The 19,244-nt window shown below is 41.9% G+C and overlaps 1 protein-coding gene across 1 annotated transcript; it reads right to left on the bottom strand.

Moving 5' to 3' along the window:
• Positions 1-542: 542 nt before the first annotated feature.
• On the bottom strand, positions 543-3,724 carry LOC110629671 (protein NRT1/ PTR FAMILY 5.2). The gene is made up of 4 exons (XM_021776756.2): positions 3,509-3,724; positions 3,221-3,438; positions 2,280-2,854; positions 543-1,519 (listed from the first exon to the last, which is right to left on the bottom strand). The coding sequence occupies exons 1-4, from the start codon at positions 3,639-3,641 to the stop codon at positions 625-627; spliced, it is 1,821 nt and encodes a 606-aa protein (XP_021632448.1). The 5' UTR covers positions 3,642-3,724; the 3' UTR covers positions 543-624.
• Between the last annotated feature and the right edge of the window lie 15,520 nt (positions 3,725-19,244).

Raw genomic sequence — 19,244 nt, 5'->3', positions numbered from 1 at the left:
TGATTATAAAAACCTTTTAGTGATTAATTATTAACTTAAAATTAAAGTTCCAATTATTTTACAAAAGTTGTTTTTAGAAAAATGTTTTTAATTGTTTTTAGGAAGATAATATTTTTTTGTTAAACAAAAAAATATTTATTAATATTTTATATTTTTAATATTATAACTAAACAATAAAAATAAGTTTTAAAAAAATATTTCATTGATATTTTATACATATAAATCATCCTCTACAAATAAAGGAGCCTAAATATTATATTAACTTTTTAATAATATATATTTGCCTTGGTTAATTTTTCACAAACTAATGTAGTAAAATTTATACCCATTTTGTCATTGCTCTAATTAAAAGGGATTTGACTGCAAATATTTAATTTTTTTTTATCTTTTTACCATGATTACAACACTTAGAATTATTATTATTATTATTATTATTATTATTATTATCAATATGCATATATCTTTGCATATGTCTTATTATCACACTAAGCGGACTAAGCGGGTCTTGACGCATTTTATTAAGAATATTGGTGCTGTGAAGATTTCAAGAAGCAAGAAATATATACACCAAGATGAAAAATTATTACATATAGCACTTGTATTAGCAACAGTTTTATTGTAGATTCAACTTTGTCCAGGCTTCATTTCTTCTTTATCTTGAGTATGAAGCTTCTCTGGTGAAGCTTCAATGGCTTCCTGCAACTCTCTTTTGGAGTCAACATCAATGTTGTAAACAAAGAACTTGGCCACAACAAAGAAGATTAGCAAGTTGAGAAACATCAACACAGCCAAGAATGCATAATAATAATCTAAGTGAGATTCATTCAAGTTATCCAAGATCCACCCTTTATGGCCATCCTTCTTAGTGATACCAGCCACTGTTTTGAGAAGAAAACTGCTGAGAAAATTCCCAATTCCCAAGCTACTAGTAAAATACGAGGTCCCCAAGCTCTTCATTCCTTCTGGAGCTTGATCATAGAAGAACTCAATCTTTGCAACTTCCACAAAAGTATCAGCAACCCCCATTAAAGCAAACTGAGGAAGAAGAACAAAGATGCTGAGAGGAACAATTTCTTCCTTTTTGACAATATTGTTCTCTCTTGCAACAATTAGTCTTCTCCTTTCAGTTAAAAAAGCTGTGATCATTATAATCACATGCAAGATAAACCCAATTCCCATTCTCTGCAGCAATGAAATTCCTCTTGGATTTTTTGTGTATGGCCTAACTGCTGGAACCAAGTAACGATCATAGATGACGAGGCTGATGAGCATGAAGATTGTGACAAATGCTGTGAGACAAGCTGGTGGGATTTCAAAATGGGGTCCCATTGATCTATCTAAGGTAGTGCCTTGTTTGATGAATAATGTGTGGACTTGAGCATACATGGTGCTTGGTATGAATGTGATGAATAAAACTGGAAGCATTTTGATCATTTGCTTTGTTTGTTCTACTTGTGTCACTGGACATAGCATCCAAGGTGAGATTGAACCAGTCTTCACTGCAGCTTTGTCTAGGAATCTGCAGGCCACAAAGTGTCAGTAAGCTTGAAACTGTCGCAAAAAGTTTTACATGTAATAGCCCGCCCAAAATTAATTTAAATAATTTTTGAACTGGAGTAATCTATCCTATTTGGATTTTCCATCTTAAACGGAAAGGATTTTCACTTTCAAACTAATTTTATTCTTTTCTTAACAAAATTCCCTACAGTTTTCATATATTATTTACTTAAATATGAGTTTTTTAAATTTAGTTGTAAATTTTTAAAGTTTAGTGAGTCAATCAGTCATTTTTTACTTGATCCAATATCGTTAATACATGACATTTAATAGGTCTAAACTAGATATATAAATCTCATGATTTTTTTTATTTAAATAATGTGGAATTTAACTTACATCGAATTAGAAAAATTGTACAGAATTAGTAAGTTTATAAGCAAAAAACTACCTATAAAACGGATAAAGTCACCCAAGAAAATAATGAACTACAATATTTGAGAGTTTAATTCTAACTTAGTAATTATATTTGATTCAATACAATAGAATTACAAATAAGAATATCGCTAAACTGAATGGGAGAGAATGTAGAAATCACTAAAATAGAGAGTTCAATTGTAAAATTTATATATAGCTAATTTAAAATTACTATATAATTTTGATTAATCATTATGGATAACGTATAGAATGAGTGTAAAAATTATTTAAGCTAATTTTAAGAATGTGAGATTCCAAATTAAAGTCGCCTAATCAACCCAAAAACATGAAATATTAAGGAATCATACCTCAATGAGGGGGTGTGGTCAATTCTGAATTTCCCAGAAGTTGATGAGTACTCCTCTAGGTTAAGCTCATGCAGCTCTTTTGGATCATCAGGGACAGCCACATTCTGCTTCCTCAAGGCAGCCACAAGTACTTGAACTATCTTAGTGAATGGGCTCCCAGAGGGCAATTTATGCCTGTAAAATGGAGAGCCCACAAAAAACACAGCAATTGAGACAGCCAGTCCCACAGTTGGAAGGGCATAGCCAAGTGTCCAACCCACATTGTCTTGAATGTAAACCAAGAAAGTGTTAGAGAAAAGGGTTCCAAAGAAAATGCTAAACATCCACCAATTGAAAAATGATAACTTTTGGACCCTTTCTTTTGGTTCAAAATCATCGAACTGGTCTGCTCCCATGGTGGAAATATTTGGCTTGGTTCCACCAGTTCCGGCTGCTATAGTGTACAGGGCTGCATAGAATATACCCTTTTGTAGGGCTGTGGCCTTTAGGTCACAGTCTTCTTCTTTGATGCTAGGACCACATGAAGGAGGCCTTAGGGCCGGTAACGAAACTGCTAGGGTTAACAGGATCATTCCCTGTTCAGTTTACGTAAAAACATAGACAAAAAAATTAAAGGAGTTCCAACAAGACTTTGTAAGCTTTTCTTTTTCTGCTAATGCAAATTTCATATGGTCATTATTAATATATTTTTTAAAATTAGATTAATCAGTTTTATATAATAAAGAGATTAAATAATAATTTTTCCATAATTAATGAAAGTTGGTGATCTAAGCAGTGATAATTCTGGTAATTATTACAACATAAATCTAACCTAAAAAGTTGAAATTTGTCCACAAGCTGGTGAACTACAAAATAAAGAGATTTTTTTTTTTTTTAAATGAAAAATCTACTACTGCAGCTTCCATGAACTGTTAGAGAATGGAGATTTTATAAATATTTACCGAGAGATAAATGGCAGAAGCAATGACAAAAGTCCAGAATCGGCCAAGATGAGCATCTGCAATATAAGCACCTAAAATGGGCAACATCCACACAGTGCCAACCCAGTTGGTGACATTATTTGCAGAAGACACAGTCCCTTCATGGAGCTTCTTCGTCAGATACAGCACCAGATTTGATGCTATTCCATAGTACGCCATCCTCTCAAAAATCTCATATCCTACAACACAAACAGCATCAGACCCAGAATTTAATCTGATTGATCAATAAGATTCAGTGATCTTAATTACCAACGATGAAAGAACAAGCTCGCCATCCCCCAGTCTTTGATCTCAACACTGGTCTTCCCTTGAGATCCACAGTACCATCTTCTGTGTAATCTTCTCTGCCACTTGCAGGACCTTTCTCTTCTACTTTCTCCATTGTAGGTCAGCAATGGACACTATGGGGTCGTTTAATAAAGGTTCATGTAAATGAGTGGACCTTTTCTTGTAAAACTGGAAGGTGGGACACGACTAGTTAATGACCCTTTAAGGATTTGATTAATATTTTTCATATATATATATTTTTTTATGATTCTCCTTTTAAAAAATTTGATATGTAAAGAAAAAAAAAAAGAAAAATCTAGTGATGAAGGATCTTGTTTTATATTATTTTCTTTGTAATTGATGGCGTTTGCTACCTATCGGTGGTATCATAGCAAGTTTGAGAGGCTGCTACAATGTGGACATATTACTACGATACAAAATCATGGAAAACTACAAATTGACTATGATCCAATGGACAATAATTAAGAAGAAAAATTAATTTCTTAATTAATTATATATGTCCTTTAATTATTACATTTTTCAAACTGAAAATGTTTGGATTTGTCGTGCATGAAATAACCCATCGTAGAAAATGATATCTGCAAACGGCAAGGAAATAATTGCAAACAAAATTTATAAAAAAAAAAATATTGTCATTTTCCTTTTTTTTTTTTTGGCTCTTTGCTTAAAAGTTTGCTTTCAGTAGTTATCTAATTCAGTGCAGTATATAAATCCCAAACATTAAATTTATGAAATTCATGTATTTAATGGAAGAAAATTATTATATATTTTTAAAATTAAGGGGAGGTGATATATTAATTAATAATATCACAATAAATTATTATATATAATTAAATATATATATATATAGTCAATTATGTAAAATATTGTATTATTTCTTTTTTATTTAATTATTGTAATTGTTCTGTTATATATTTTTAATTATTTAATAATAATTTTAAAAAAATATTAGTAATTTTTAAGAGAATGCCTAGTTAGGGATGGCAACGGATCGGGTATTTTTGGGTATCCGATCAGACCGAACCCTAATAGAACGGATTTGGATAATTATAATCAGGTTTGCGATGAGTTCGAGTTTTAAAAATAATATCCGTTGCGGGTTCGGATCGGATTCGGAGAGTACCCACTATCTGAATCCGTTTATATAAATAATTAATTTAATATAAAAAATATATTTTACAATAATATTTATAAATATTTTTTATATATTTATATTTTAAATTTTAAATTTAAATATTCTTTAAAAATATTAAATTTTTTAAATGAAAATTATTAATAAAAATAAATTTATATAAATTATTAATTAAAATATATAAGATTAAACGGGTTCAGGTTTTATTCGGATAATAATAATCGAATTTGGAACGGATTCGAATAGTTTAAATTAATTTTTAATCGAATTTCGAACGAGTTCAGATATTACTAATATAAATCAGATTTGAATTCAAATAATTTAATTTTCGCGGATACTCTAACTATTTACATCCCGATGCCTGACCTCATTTCTCACGCGGAGTGAAGTAAAATGCTTATTATAAGTTTCTCGTTTCATTCAGGCCAAGTGTGGCTGGCTTATCTTGTCTGACAACTTTTGAAATTTTTAACAAGAAGGTGAAAATAATTGGAATAATATGAATCAATAAATAATTTTAGACAAATACAAAGAATATTGTTTTTGTCAAATATAAGGTTTGTATTAATGAGAGGCCTCGAGTCTAAATATACAAAGTTCAATTATCATTGTCCAAAATAAAAATGTTTATCTATAATTATAAATTCAAGTCTAAAAGTTAAAAAAAAAAATAATTTAGCAGAATTATAAATATTATACTTGTCCTTAATGTTAAATTTTTTATTATTGTTATAGAATAATCATTATTAGACTGAAAAAAAAATAATTAAAATAAAAAAATTTAAGTAAGTGATCGCTCGTTAATAGCAACTAAAAAGGGAAATATGATAGAATGACAGGAATAATTTTAGATCGGTTAAACATCAACAAAAGCAAAGGTGGAAAGATTTTCATCTTACTAACTGCCACTAGTCTAGCAAATGCGTAGCACGTATAGTAGATCAATAGATCTAGGCTGTCTTCAACCAGCAAATCCAAGCCAAGAACACAAATACCTCCAAAAGTAAAGAGAGATATGATGCCATGGGAGAGAGACTCTATATCTTCTCAACTTAGGCAATAGGAGGAGGTGGCAGGATTCATTGCCATCTCGTTCATGTCTAATAAGCCATCTCCAACCTTGCGCCAAATTCTATTTTGGCATTGAAGATGATCCTTCAATGCAGTGCCAAAATCCAACGAGATTTTGGCACTACACTGAATTTTGGCACTGTATTGAAGGGTTACGCCAAAGTGCCATTTTTTTTTAATTTATAATATAATTCAAATTTATATCTTTTTTTATTTTTTTAATTTAAAATATAATTTAAAATTTATATATATTTTCAATTAAGTTTAATTTTTTTACTTTCATAATTTATTATATTTTTAATTTATTTTATATTTTTATAATTATTGAAATTTAATTTAAATTAATATATTCACAATTATAAATAATATTTATAATAAATTAATTTATTAATGTATATTTATAATTAATGTTTAAGTAATGTTTTTTATAATTATTAATTAATTAATATATTTTTATAATTAATATATTTTTATTTATTTATTTATAAAATAATTAAATATTTAAATATTGGATGAAAATATAAAATATATAAGTATTTAGAGTGAATATATAAAATTATATGAATTTTTTGAGTGAAATATATAAATAAAGTTAAAGTAAAATAAATAATATAATATTAAAAATAGTGGATAGGGTAAATCCAGATACCATCATCACAATCTCTACAACCTCCCTCCCTTATATATTTCAATACATTAAAATTTTTATTTAAATGCTAAATGAATTAATCATAATTAATATAAGAGTTTGAACTATATATTTGACTTTTGATTAATAATTGATAACCGCTGGATTTCTTAACCCCGGACCAGGGCCTCGACTATAGCCAAAAGCCCATCAAGCAGAGGCCCACACACACGTGAGACAAGCCTGATCCGTATGCCTTCAAAGGCCGGGCTCACTCATCTCCTCCATTCAGGCCGGCCCAACCCGCGCCAAGCAAGCCCTCTCCTCTTGGGCTCAGCATCTGGTCCGACTCTCAGCCCAGCCCAGTGTCCAGACCCAACTCAGACAGCCTGGCAGATCCGCACGGATGTACGCATGGGGAGAATCAGAGGCCGTTACGCATGGAGCAGGCGGCTGATACCCTCGTACACCCAAATCTGCATGTCAGAGACGCGTGTCCCAATCACGGAGAGGCCTTTACACGTCACCATGAGCAAAGCAGAAAGGATAAAAGGGGAGCACCGTCCCCAGACAAACCAAGTTTCGAGAGGAGTCTGAGAAAGTTGTATTAATCATTGTCTTGTAATACAAAACCCTTGTAAAACCCTATTCCATTGGATCTCAGATCATCAATTGGCGCCGTCTGTGGGGAATCGAAGGAGATCTTTTCATCACCGGAGTTTCCACTTTCAAAACCCACTGAGATCCACGATGGCAAACCACCAAGAAAGTAATCTTAACCTTCCCAATGACCTGAGCTCTGCTCAAGAAGGGCAGCAGTTCTCTTTTTCTGGCCCAACAACGATGAATAACCAAACACTTGTTCCCCCTAATCCCTCGCCAAGCTTGGTAGGGAATGCTCCCCCTATGACCCTGTCCAACCAGGACATTCAAACCATGGCTCTCCAGTTACAAACCACTGCTCACTGGTTGGGGCAGATAATGCAACAGAGGGGTCTTAGCACCCCAGTGAATGCACTCCCAGTAGTGGAGGAACCCAGAACCAATGAGCCCCGACCCGTCTCCGACCATCTTCGAACTAACAGTCATGATGCCGGGGAAGACGAAGAACCACAGGCCCGAACCCATGCGAGGAGAGTGAAAGAAATGATAGACAACGAAGAGGTGGATAACTGTGCTGCTGAAACAACCGTCGAGACCGGAACGGAAGCGGAGGAGGAAGAGGAATGCAGTTCGGGAGACGAGAAGATGAACAAAAAGTTAGAAAAATTGAAAGAACAGCTCTTAGCCGAGCTAGGTAAGAAAGATCAAAGCCTAACCTCCTTACCTACTTCTTCTCCTTTCTCCAAGATGGTACAGCAAGAGACTGTCCCCAAGAAGTTCATGATGCCATCAACAGCAGCCTATGACGGAGCTGGCAACCCGAGGGAGCACGTCATGAACTATAAGACGTTCATGGAGTTGCAGACTTTATCAGATGCCTTAATGTGTAAGGTATTCCCTACAACACTCTCGGGACCAGCACGAGCATGGTTCAATAGTCTGGAGGCCGGAAGCATCAAAAGTTTCGGAGACCTCGCTACTCGTTTCATTAGCCGGTTTATAGCTGGGGTGCCAGCAGATAGAAAGACGAGCTACCTGGAAACCGTGAGGCAGAAGGCAGGGGAATCACTTAGAGAATACGTTGCCCGTTTCAACACGGAGGCCCTACAGATTCCCGAGCTAGACGAAGGGAGGGCAGTAGAGGCCATGCAGAAGGGGACAACCTCTGCCGAGTTCTTCGGCTCTTTGAGCAGGAAACCTCCGACCTCACTGGCCGAGTTAATGAAGAGAGCGGAGAAATACATAAGGCAGGATGATGCCTTAGTGACGAGCAGATTTGCCAAAGGGACGGCAGCAAAAGACAAAGCCCCGGAGGAGAAAAGGCCGGAGAGACATGAGAAGAAGCAAGGGAAGAGGCATGAGCCGTATAAGCAGGCCTGGGAGAGAAGGGACCAAAGGCCTCCTCCCCATCCGCGGGTTCCTGAGCCAAGAACGCTCCCGCCTTGGGTCCCTGAAAAGCCGACCCCTCTCAACGCTTCCAGAGCCGAAGTGCTCATGGCAGTCCAGGATAAGGAGTTCCTCCAGTGGCCAAAGCCCATGAGGTCGGAGGCGGATCAAAGAAACCCTGACAAGTATTGCCAGTATCACCGGACGCATGGTCATGATACAAATAACTGTTTTCAGTTGATTGCGGAAATTGAGAGGCTGATAAAAAGGGGGCATCTCAAAAACTTTGTGAAAAAACCGGAGGGGCAGAGGCCTCAGGCCGGACCGGCAACCCAGATGCCGAGGAGAACAGGAGCCGGGCCAGTGAATGATGGATCCAGCGGGACCATCAATATGATTGTTGGAGGAACAGGAGGGCGGATGAACCGTCGAGGAAAGAAAAGAAACCGAGAAGGGGAGACCAGCAGCGGCGAAGTCATGCAGATCATGGAGCATTCTCCCACGACCATCACTTTCTCTCCAGAAGATGCACAGGGTATTCAGATGCCCCATGATGATGCGTTAGTCATTGAGGCTGTCATCAATAACTTTCGGGTGAAGAAAGTCCTGATAGATGATGGGAGTAAAGTCAACCTGTTGCCATATCGGGTTTTCCAGCAGATGGGAATTCCCGAAGAACAGCTGGTCCGAGACCGATCACCGATCAAAGGGATTGGAGGAGCGCCGGTGCTCGTTGAGGGCAAGGTGAAGCTGGCTGTCACCTTGGGAGAAGCACCTAGAACTCGCACTCACTACGAGATATTTGTGGTGGTAAAACTCCCATTGTGCTACAACGTGATTCTGGGGAGGCCGTCGTTGTTCGATTTCGAGGCTGTCACTAGCATCCGGTATCTTGCACTCAAATTCCCAACAGAGGGAGGAGTGGGAATAGTTAGGGGCTGTCAAGAAGAAGCAAGGGCTGTATACTTGGCTACAGTGGCAGAGCCGAGCTCAACTGAAGAAGAACTTGACTCGGAAGTCCTGGAGGTCAGGGATGAGATCAAGGAAGCTCGGACAGAGCCAGTTGGAGAACTGGAGACTTTCTCCTTGTCAGAAGCAGAAGCGAGCAAAATCTTCAGCCTCAACGCCAACCTCACCCAAGGACAGAAAAATGAAGTAATGGCTTTAATCCGGAGTCACGCACCGACCTTCGCATGGAAGCCCTCAGACATGCCAGGAATTGACCCTAAGGTAATGACGCACCGGCTGAATGTCCTCCCTGAAGCTAAACCAGTGAAGCAAAAGAAGAGAGTAGTGGGAAGGGAAAAACAACAGGCTACCCGAGAGGAAGTACAAAAACTAGAGGAGGCAGGTTTTGTTAGGGAGGTAATGTATCCGCAATGGCTGGCAAATCCTGTGTTGGTCAAAAAAGCCAATGGCAAATACAGGATGTGCATAGATTTTACCGACCTAAATAAGGCTTGTCCTAAAGATTGTTATCCCCTTCCCGATATTAATAAAATGGTCGACTCAACGGCCGGCTTTGATTACATGTCTTCTTTGGACGCTATGTCTGGTTATCATCAAATCCCGATGGAAAGCTCGGATGAGGAAAAAACCTCATTTATAACCGAAGATGGGACTTACTGCTACAGAGCTATGCCCTTCGGGTTGAGAAACGCCGGGGCAACTTATCAAAGATTGATGAATAAGATCTTTAAAAACCAGATTGGCAGAAACGTGGAGGTGTATGTGGATGACATGGTGGTCAAGAGTTCAACTTTCCAGCAACACGTTGCCGATTTAAGAGAGGTATTTGGGGTACTGGATCAATATAGAATGAAGTTGAATCCAGCGAAATGTGCCTTCTTTATCAGGGGAGGAAAGTTCCTGGGGTATATGGTGAGCGGAAAGGGCATTGAGCCTAATCCGGAGAAGGTGGAAGCTATACTAAGTATGTCGGAGCCGACCTGTGTAAGGGACGTACAAAGACTAACCGGGAGAATAGTGGCGCTCAACCGATTCATGTCGAGGTCGGCAGAGAAGTGCTTGCCATTCTTCAAGAAGTTAAGAAAGGTGCCGAACTTTGAATGGACAGAAGACTGCCAAAGAGCCTTCACAGAGTTGAAGAAATATCTTAGCTCGCCCCACGTGCTCAGTAGTCCCTTAAAAGGAGAAGAACTCCTGATATACTTGGCGGCCTCAGAGCAAGCGATCAGCGCGGTTTTGGTAAGAGTGGAAGAGGGGGAACAGAAACCTGTTTTTTATGTCAGCAAGGTGCTCAGAGATGCTGAAGTCAGATACTCGAATGTCGAAAAGATAGCCTACGCCCTGTTGCTAGCAGTCCGGAAATTTAAAGTTTACCTGGAGGGTCATCAAGGAGTTGTAATGACAGATCAACCCTTAAAGAAGATACTACACAGACCGGAAACTTCAGGACGGATGTTGGCATGGTCCGTGGAAATCAGCCCTTATTGTCTGGAGTATCGACCTCGGACAACGATAAAATCTCAAGCGCTGGCTGACTTTATAGCGGAGTGCACATTTAACAAGGAGAAAGGAGAATCAGCCTCAGGCATGCCGAAGAAAGGGGGAGAGGGAGAACCTTCTCAAGAGTTTAGCTGGAAGTTATATGTGGATGGAGCATCAGGCGCTGAGGGCAGCGGCGCTGGGATAATGCTTAAGGGGCCGGAGGACTTCAAAGTGTGTTATGCCTTGCGACTAGAATTCAAAGCTTCTAATAACGTGGCTGAGTACGAAGCCCTGGTGAATGGGATGTTAGTAGCTTCAGAGATAGGGGTAACCGATCTCGAGGTGAACAGCGATTCTCAGCTAGTGATCAATCAAGTGATGGGAGTGTATCAGGCCAGGGACCCCATCATGCAAAGCTACCTTGATAAGGTAAAAGCTTTAGAAGCCGAGTTCACAAGTCGAGGAATCAACATCAAGTTTCAAAGAATACCTCGAGATGAAAACGAGGAGGCAGACCTGCTGAGTCGGTTGTCCAAAGAAGAGCTAGAGCAGCTCCCCGATGAAGTGTACATACAGCACGTTCATACCCCTGCTTTCGAAAAGGCTAGCACGGTACTGCAGGTGGAACTGAGCTCGAACTGGATGACCCCATATCTAAGGTACCTGGAGAAGGGCGAGCTCCCCGAGGATAAAGACGAAGCCAGAAAAACAGTAGCTCGAGCTGCCAACTATCAGGTAATAAGGGGAACCCTGTATAGAAAAGGGAAATCCAGCCCGTGGCTCCGATGTGTGGGTCCGGAAGAAGCCACAAAGGTAATGGAAGAGATTCACAAAGGTCTGTGTGGAGCCCACGAGGGAGCAGGGACATTAGCCAGCAAGATATTCAGGCAGGGATACTACTGGCCCACGGTCAAAAAAGAAGCAGAAGAGTTTGTCCGGAGATGTGACGTGTGCCAAAGATTTGCTAACGCCATTAGGACCCCTGCCACTCCTCAGGCAAGCATATCCAGCCCATGGCCTTTCTCACAATGGGGAATCGACATCCTGGGACCCTTCCCCAAGACTACGGGGCAGAGAAAATTTGTAGTGGTGGCTGTGGAATACTTCTCTAAATGGCCAGAGGCAGAAGCAATCGCCACCATCACTGCTCGCAAAATGATAGATTTCGTGTGGGGGCATATCATCTGCAGATTTGGCATACCCAGAGTGCTTATCTCAGACAACGGTAGACAATTTGACTGCAGCACTTTCAAAGCCTTCACGACGAACATAGGAATATGGCATAAGTTTTCCTCCGTAGCTCATCCCCAGACCAATGGTCAGACAGAAGTTACCAACAGAGCTATCCTCCAAGGATTAAAGAAACGGCTAGATGGAGCAAAGGAGAATTGGGCAGAAGAACTCAATAGCATCCTATGGGCACTTCGAACCACTCCCAGAGCACCCACCAAGGAAACTCCGTTTGCACTTGCCTACGGCACAGAGGCTGTAGTCCCAGTCGAATTGCAGGTGCCCACTCATCGAATCCAATTCGTCAGTGAAGACACTAATGGGGACAAATTGAGAAGCAACCTGGATGCTCTGGAAGAAGTTAGAGAAGAAGCTCAAGTCCGGACTGCTGCTTATCAACAACGAGCAGCAAGGTACTATAATCAAAAGGTCAGAGAAAGAAGCTTGAAGGTAGGCGACCTGACCTTAAGAAACCTAGAAGCTACGGGGAAAAGAGCAGCTGCAGGGAAATTAGCACCGACCTGGGAGGGACCTTTCAGAGTGACGAAAGTGGTCAAGCCAGGGGTATACCGAATAGAAGATATGCAAGGAAATCCTGAACCTCACGCTTGGAATATCCAGCACCTAAAGAGGTATTTTCCCTGAAATATTTTGTAAAGAAAAAACGTTGTATTCTTTAAATAATACATTTGTTTACAACGTGTGACTGCTCTTGTGAGTAATATTCCAAAGGAAGAGCAGGGCTTAAAGTAAAGAAGACCGGGATCCCCAAGATCTCCCGGGCAAATAAAAAACGGCCGGGATCCCCAAGATCTCCCGGGTAACCAAACAAAGACCGGGATCCCCAAGATCTCCCGGATAAAATAAAGAAGACCGGGATCCCCAAGATCTCCCGGGCAAATAAAAAACGGCCGGGATCCCCAAGATCTCCCGGATAAAATAAAGAAGACCGGGATCCCCAAGATCTCCCGGGTAACCAAACAAAGACCGGGATTCCCAAGATCTCCCGGATAAAATAAAGAAGACCGGGATCCCCAAGATCTCCCGGGTAACCAAACAAAGACCGGGATCCCCAAGATCTCCCGGATAAAATAAAGAAGACCGGGATCCCCAAGATCTCCCGGGTAACCAAACAAAGACCGGGATCCCCAAGATCTCCCGGATAAAATAAAGAAGACCGGGATCCCCAAGATCTCCCGGGCAAATAAAAAACGGCCGGGATCCCCAAGATCTCCCGGATAAAATAAAGAAGACCGGGATCCCCAAGATCTCCCGGGTAACCAAACAAAGACCGGGATCCCCAAGATCTCCCGGATAAAATAAAGAAGACCGGGATCCCCAAGATCTCCCGGGTAACCAAACAAAGACCGGGATCCCCAAGATCTCCCGAATAAAATAAAGAAGACCGGGATCCTCAAGATCTCCCGGGCAAATAAAAAACGACCGGGATCCTCAAAGATCTCCCGGATAAAATAAAGAAGACCGGGATCCCCAAGATCTCCCGGGTAACCAAACAAAGACCGGGATCCCCAAGATCACCCCGGAGCAAAAAACAGACAGGATCTCGTAAGATCTCCTGAAAACAAAAATAGTCGGTGAAGGACTTAAGAGCCTCCCCGAAAAATGAAAATTTCCCATATCATATGCAGGGACAAATTTGTAAAAATCAAGATCCGATCTGAAACTCGGGGCATAACAGTGTCGACCTCGCAGTAGTTACGGTTCCGACCTCACAAAAGAGGAGAGCCCAAAAAAAAAAAATAAATAAATAAATAAATAAATACCAAGTAACAACTCAGGTTCCGACCTCGAGGAAAAGCTCGGGGCACCCCAGCAAGTAAACGACGACCTCAAATAAGGAACCAAGAGTTACCAGTAAAAAACATGTTCCGACCTCATAAAGAGGCAGGGGGCACAACGGCGAAAGGGTGCCGAACTCAAAATGCATGCTAATGATTAAAAGTTTAGCCGAGGCAGAAGGACGGGCTTCCAGCTCGGATAAACATATATCCTTAAAAACCCAAAAGCATGAAGGCCAACGAAACAACCAAAATTCTCTTCATATAGAGACTAAACCGTCTAAGGCATAAATAAAGAAGAAAAAAGCTACATCCAAAGCCCAAGTCAGTTTACCAAAGAACTTGATCACACTATTAGCTAAAAGCTAAAGGTCAATACAGCACTTATAAAAATACATTACAAGGCATATGAAAAATTAAACATTACAATTCACCTCTCAGGCGAAGCAGGAGGATAGATAGTCCTTAAAGGACTTACATCAGTTAAAACTCCCTCGCCCACATTATCCCTATTTGCAGTGACATCTGCAGGAAGCTCAGTATCCCTTGGATCAGAGCTCTCAACATTAGCAGCAGGAGCAATCTCTGACCCAAGGTTGAGGTTCTCCTCCTCAGCAACAGGGTCGTCATCCTTCGACCCAAGGACTTCCACGTCCTCTTCTTCCAGCTCGGTTTCATCCGAGAAAGACACAGTTGACCGGCCACCAACACGGCAATCTCCCCGGGGCATAGGGAAATCATCCTCTCCATACATTACCGGTTCGCCATCTGAATCTACCTCCCGCTTGCGAAGCTCTGACAACGGGATATCAGGAGCCTGCCTAGCTTCTCTTAAACCACGATTATAGCCGGATGAGTAAAAATGAAGGGCTTTATTAACAATAGCCCTCTTCATTTCACCAGAAGCTAAATATTTATCAAGATGCGCTTCACAGGCCTCAGCTACAAACTCCTTAAACCCAGAAGAGTCCTTGTAGTCCTGAACAGCCAACTCACCGGCCTGAATGATCTTCTCCTTCAGCTCATCAGACTCCTGATACTCCGCTATGCATTGCTCACGTACCAGCTGAGCTTTGCATTCCAAAGCCCTGACTTCCTGGTTAAGTTGATCATGACGAAGTTTGAATTCTTCAGCCGAAGAAGCCAGATCTCTGATACGGTCAGAACTTGCACTCAACTCCTGCTCGAGGACCTGCACCCGAGCTAGGGCTGCCTCTTTCTGAGTTTTCTCCTCCTTCATATGAGCTTGAAGTCCATCAAAATCTGCCTTTAAGGCATCATACTGGCGCTGGACCTCCTCTTTTTGGCCCAAAGCCTCATTCCTCTCCTGAAGGGCATTCGCCATAGAGGACAGTTGCTCCGAAACTCCTTTGCAGCGAGCCTCCAAGGCAGTTGCCCTCTCATCCGACTCTTGGAGAACTTTGCAAGTCCGAGACAGCTCATTTTTTAAAGACGAGGTATGCTTCGCTGTCTCAGCTGTTTCCTCCTCAGCCTTTTTAAGGGCCTCCAATGCAGAGTTCAATTCCGCCTGGAGGGTCTGGATTTGTTCTCGAGCAGCAGCCAGATTCCCTCTTGCATCATTAGTTGCAGATATGTTCTCCTCCTGACGCGCCTCCTCAATCCGGCGGTCTACAGACTCCCGGAAGGAACGATCACGGATATCCACCTCCGTGACGAGACCCGTCATCTAGCACAGGAGAACAACGGTCAAGAAAACAAAACAGAACAAACTGAAAAGACAGGAAAACATGACTTACCATCAGTAACATCTCCCTGATTGTGTTCCCGAGCTCTTCACGAGAACGAGATCGGAAAGACACCTGTTCCTCAGTAGAACTGGCTAAGAGACCAGTCAGGGCGAGAAGACGGGGATCCGAAGCTTGTGTAACCCCGCCGAACATCTGCACTCTGAGAAGGTCAGCAACAGCACTGGCTGGAGACTCAGAGGTAATGTCCGACGCTTTCGAAGCGTTGCCAGAGGAAGGTAACGGAAGTTCGGCAGCAGCCCTTTTTCCTTTCCCAATGGGAGGAAGAGCCGGGGCACACCCTGTAGTAGCCCTGGATTTCTTCCTAGCTGGAGATGGGACAGACGTTCTATGAGGAGCTGGGCGCTTTTCCCCGGTCTTTGCTGACACGCCCTCAGAATCCTCAGGTTCAGTCCTCACAGGGGCAGGGGCATCTTGGGTAAGATCCTCTGGAGTTCGGTCCTCTATAAGGACAATCTCCAACCCCGTCCCGGAGGCCTCCTTGTCTTCACCCCCAGATACCTTCTCAGGAGAGTGGGCAGTACCCCGCTCCACCTGCTCGACAGCAGAAGTCTGCTCCGTAATCACCAAGGAAGCCTCTCTCACGGCCTCTGAGGAGGCTGGAGCCGACCTAGACCCTTCAGCAGACTCCAAAGTCGAGCTCGGTCCGCCACGGCCAGATGGCCTGGATGACTTGGAGCTGCGAGAGCTCGGCTTTGCAACTTGAGAGGGAACTTTGGCTGGAGATCGGCTAACCTTCTTGGAGGAAGTAGCTTGAACCACTTCCATAGCAGCTTCAGATACTGAACGACCAGCTGAAAAGGCGTCATAGATTGCATGAATATTGTCCCGAGATAGGACAAAGTTCTTGGGAAACTTGATCTCGTCCATTTTTACTTCCGAAGCTGCAAAAATGCGAAATCATGAAAGTTAGCATACATCCCGATATTACAAGCAAAGTAAAAACCACATAACTGGACAGAGTGCTATACCCATGGACCGGACGTCCCTACGATTGGACACGTACAAACACTTCTCGACGTCATACTTCCTATCAACGGAAGTCAGTCGAAGCAACCCTACTTGTTCAACAATACTCAAGTTGGGCAGATCGTTGGAGCCCGGATAAATCTCTCCCCAACGTAGGTCTACCTCCCACGACCGGTCAGTCCCTAATTTTAGCTCGGCTACGAGGAAATTCTCTACCCACCCCTTTATGGAATCCTTGTAGCCCGTAAGAAGAGATAATCCCCTACGAGGGGAAAAATAGTAGAAGTTCTGGACCGCCTTTACAAGGCGAAAGAAGGTCACAAACAGACAGGCCGTAGGTGCAAAACCCCAACCCAGGCAAACAGACTCGAAACAAGACATGAACAAAATGGAGTTTGGGGATAACATTCGAGGAGTTACCCCAAAATAATCAAAAACCTCAACAAAGAAAGGAGTAAAAGGCAAGGGTAGGCCAAACTCTTTCTGTTTCAAGAAAAATACTACGCTACGGTACTCTTGAGGATCCACCAAACCCGGAGGAGGAGGATAAGGCAGGACTATCCTCTCATTTGGGTGAGGTGCTCGAATCAGATACAAAGGAGTATCCAAAAACCTCCGAGAAAGGTATTTAGTTATGTTGGCAGGCGTAATGTGGGACTCAAGGTTAACAACATCAGAGAGTTCTGAAATCGCCATAGAAGAACAAGGAAGCGTACCTGAGAATGAAATAAGGTAAAAACGCAGAAGGAATGGCAGGAAGACAGAGAGCAGAAAGGAGTTGTTTTCCTCAGCAGACAGAAGGAATTCGAAATGACAGCCAAATAATGAAACAGCACTTTAATCTGTACAGTTTTATCTTGGAGCGGCGCGATCATTGATTACCCTCGAAGTTTACCCTCCCGACGGTTGGCTAACCGGTGGGAAGGTAAAGGGGGCAAAAAGAGGGGCAAAAAGATGACCGCTGGGCTTCTCTGCACACAACAGGGGCCAAGTCCATCATAATGGCCCAGCGCTCAAGGGCCCACGCGCCGCATAAGAAGCCCAACTCGTCAGTCAAAGTAACTTAGCCCACAAAGATTTACCTCTTTATCAATAAAGGGGATAAAAGGGGCAAGTTGTGAAGAGACTCAACAGTACAAGCGAACAGGAGCACAATCCAGGTCAGACTTGCTTATTATTTAGAAAATTATAAGTTCTGACGCGATTGTTATTAAAATAAATACTGAGAGACCGGGGCGCTAAGGACACCTCGGAGCCATACAGAGCTAAAGGCTCAGAGTTCAACTTAAAAGCAGAGCTCACAGCTCGGTGTTCTAGCTCGAAAAAAGAAAATCGAAAGCAGAAGCTCACGACTAAGTATTTTGGCTCGGAAAAATAGGGCTCGTAGACCGGTCGATACAGCTCGGAAGAGCTAACCGACCTCCCAGTCAGTTATATCTTAAGGTCGAGCTCGTAGGTCGGACAGCATATCTCGGGGGAGCAAGTCGACCTCCCAATAAGCTGGGTCAGTCCGGAGCTCGGTTTGTCGACTAAAAGCGGGAGTTCCTAAGTATTATTTTAGCTCGGAAGAAATAAAGTTCAGTTAGTTAGAACTACAAAGAAGACAATACCAATACTTCATCCAAAACAAAGAAAGAAACAAGCTCAAGTATGAACAAAACATAGGAATTTCATTAAAAGAAAAGTACATTACAGAATGGAAGACTATCCTTTAAGAATTTACATATCCGGACCTACATTACAGAATGGAAGACTATTCTTAATGGATTTACATGTACGGGTACTCCGTCATCTACGATTACATCATCTTAACCGACCTCAGCACTCAAGTCTTCAGTCCGGAGGATACTCCAGCTCGATATGTGAGTTCGGCAGAAAAGCCAGGATCTGTCTCGACACTATAGGGAAACTCCTGACGTTGATTCACGGAAAACATTTCACCCATAGGTCGGCATTCGGTTGCCCAAATGCGATGCAGAAGGCGCGGTGGACCTTGGTTCCGCATAATACTGGTACTTCCCACCAAGGCCACGCAGGATATAGGGAAATCAGCGAAACATTCTGAAGAGCAATGGAACAAGTTAGAACCCTCAACGTCTTGAAACATATATGGAGCCCGAACAAAAAGCAGAGGAGGAGGCCGGCCAGATGACCTGGGTGAAACCGTTTCAGCAACTTGCCGAACAGCCTCACCCAGCGACTGTCCTAGCAGCAGAACCTCCAAAGCCTCGTTCAGACCCCCTGAAGGTAACCTTAAATCTTTAAAATTTTTGAACTGACCCATTTTTATCTCAGGCACTGCAAAAAGTTCAAAAACAGGTACAAGTCAGAACAAATCCTTATCAGAGAAAAACAAAATAACACGAAGACTCAGGATTACCTCCAGCCACTTAAAGAAGGCGTCAGATGAATCCTCCACAGATGAAACAGGACGATCTCGCCGAAAGAAGGGAGCAGACAGAAAATTGCAACGAGGGCAACCCTTATACCAACAGAGAGTTTGAAAACGAAGAAAAACTGGCATCGATATATACTCGAAGTCTGAGGCCTAAGCACAAAATAGAGTTATACTAGACTCTAAGCTAGCCAGGCCAGACGTTCCTCGGAAAGGAAAGAAAGGACAAGCCCCGATAATGATGACAGAAAAGCAGAAACCGCGAAG

Source organism: Manihot esculenta, chromosome 13 (genome assembly GCF_001659605.2).
Source record: "Manihot esculenta cultivar AM560-2 chromosome 13, M.esculenta_v8, whole genome shotgun sequence".
Taxonomy (NCBI): Eukaryota; Viridiplantae; Streptophyta; class Magnoliopsida; order Malpighiales; family Euphorbiaceae; genus Manihot; species Manihot esculenta.
Note: the sequence above shows the minus strand (reverse complement) of the source record. Positions and strands in the feature narration are given on the sequence as shown.

Bases quoted from the DNA above. Each gene is read 5' to 3' on its own strand.
- LOC110629671 (XM_021776756.2), bottom strand. From the start codon at position 3,641: ATGGAGAAAGTAGAAGAGAAAGGTCCTGCAAGTGGCAGAGAAGATTAC. The intron at 3,439-3,508 runs GTAATTAAGATC...TTTGTGTTGTAG, and splicing joins AGCTTGTTCTTTCATCGTTG to GATATGAGATTTTTGAGAGG. The intron at 1,520-2,279 runs GTATGATTCCTT...TGTGGCCTGCAG, and splicing joins GACCACACCCCCTCATTGAG to ATTCCTAGACAAAGCTGCAG.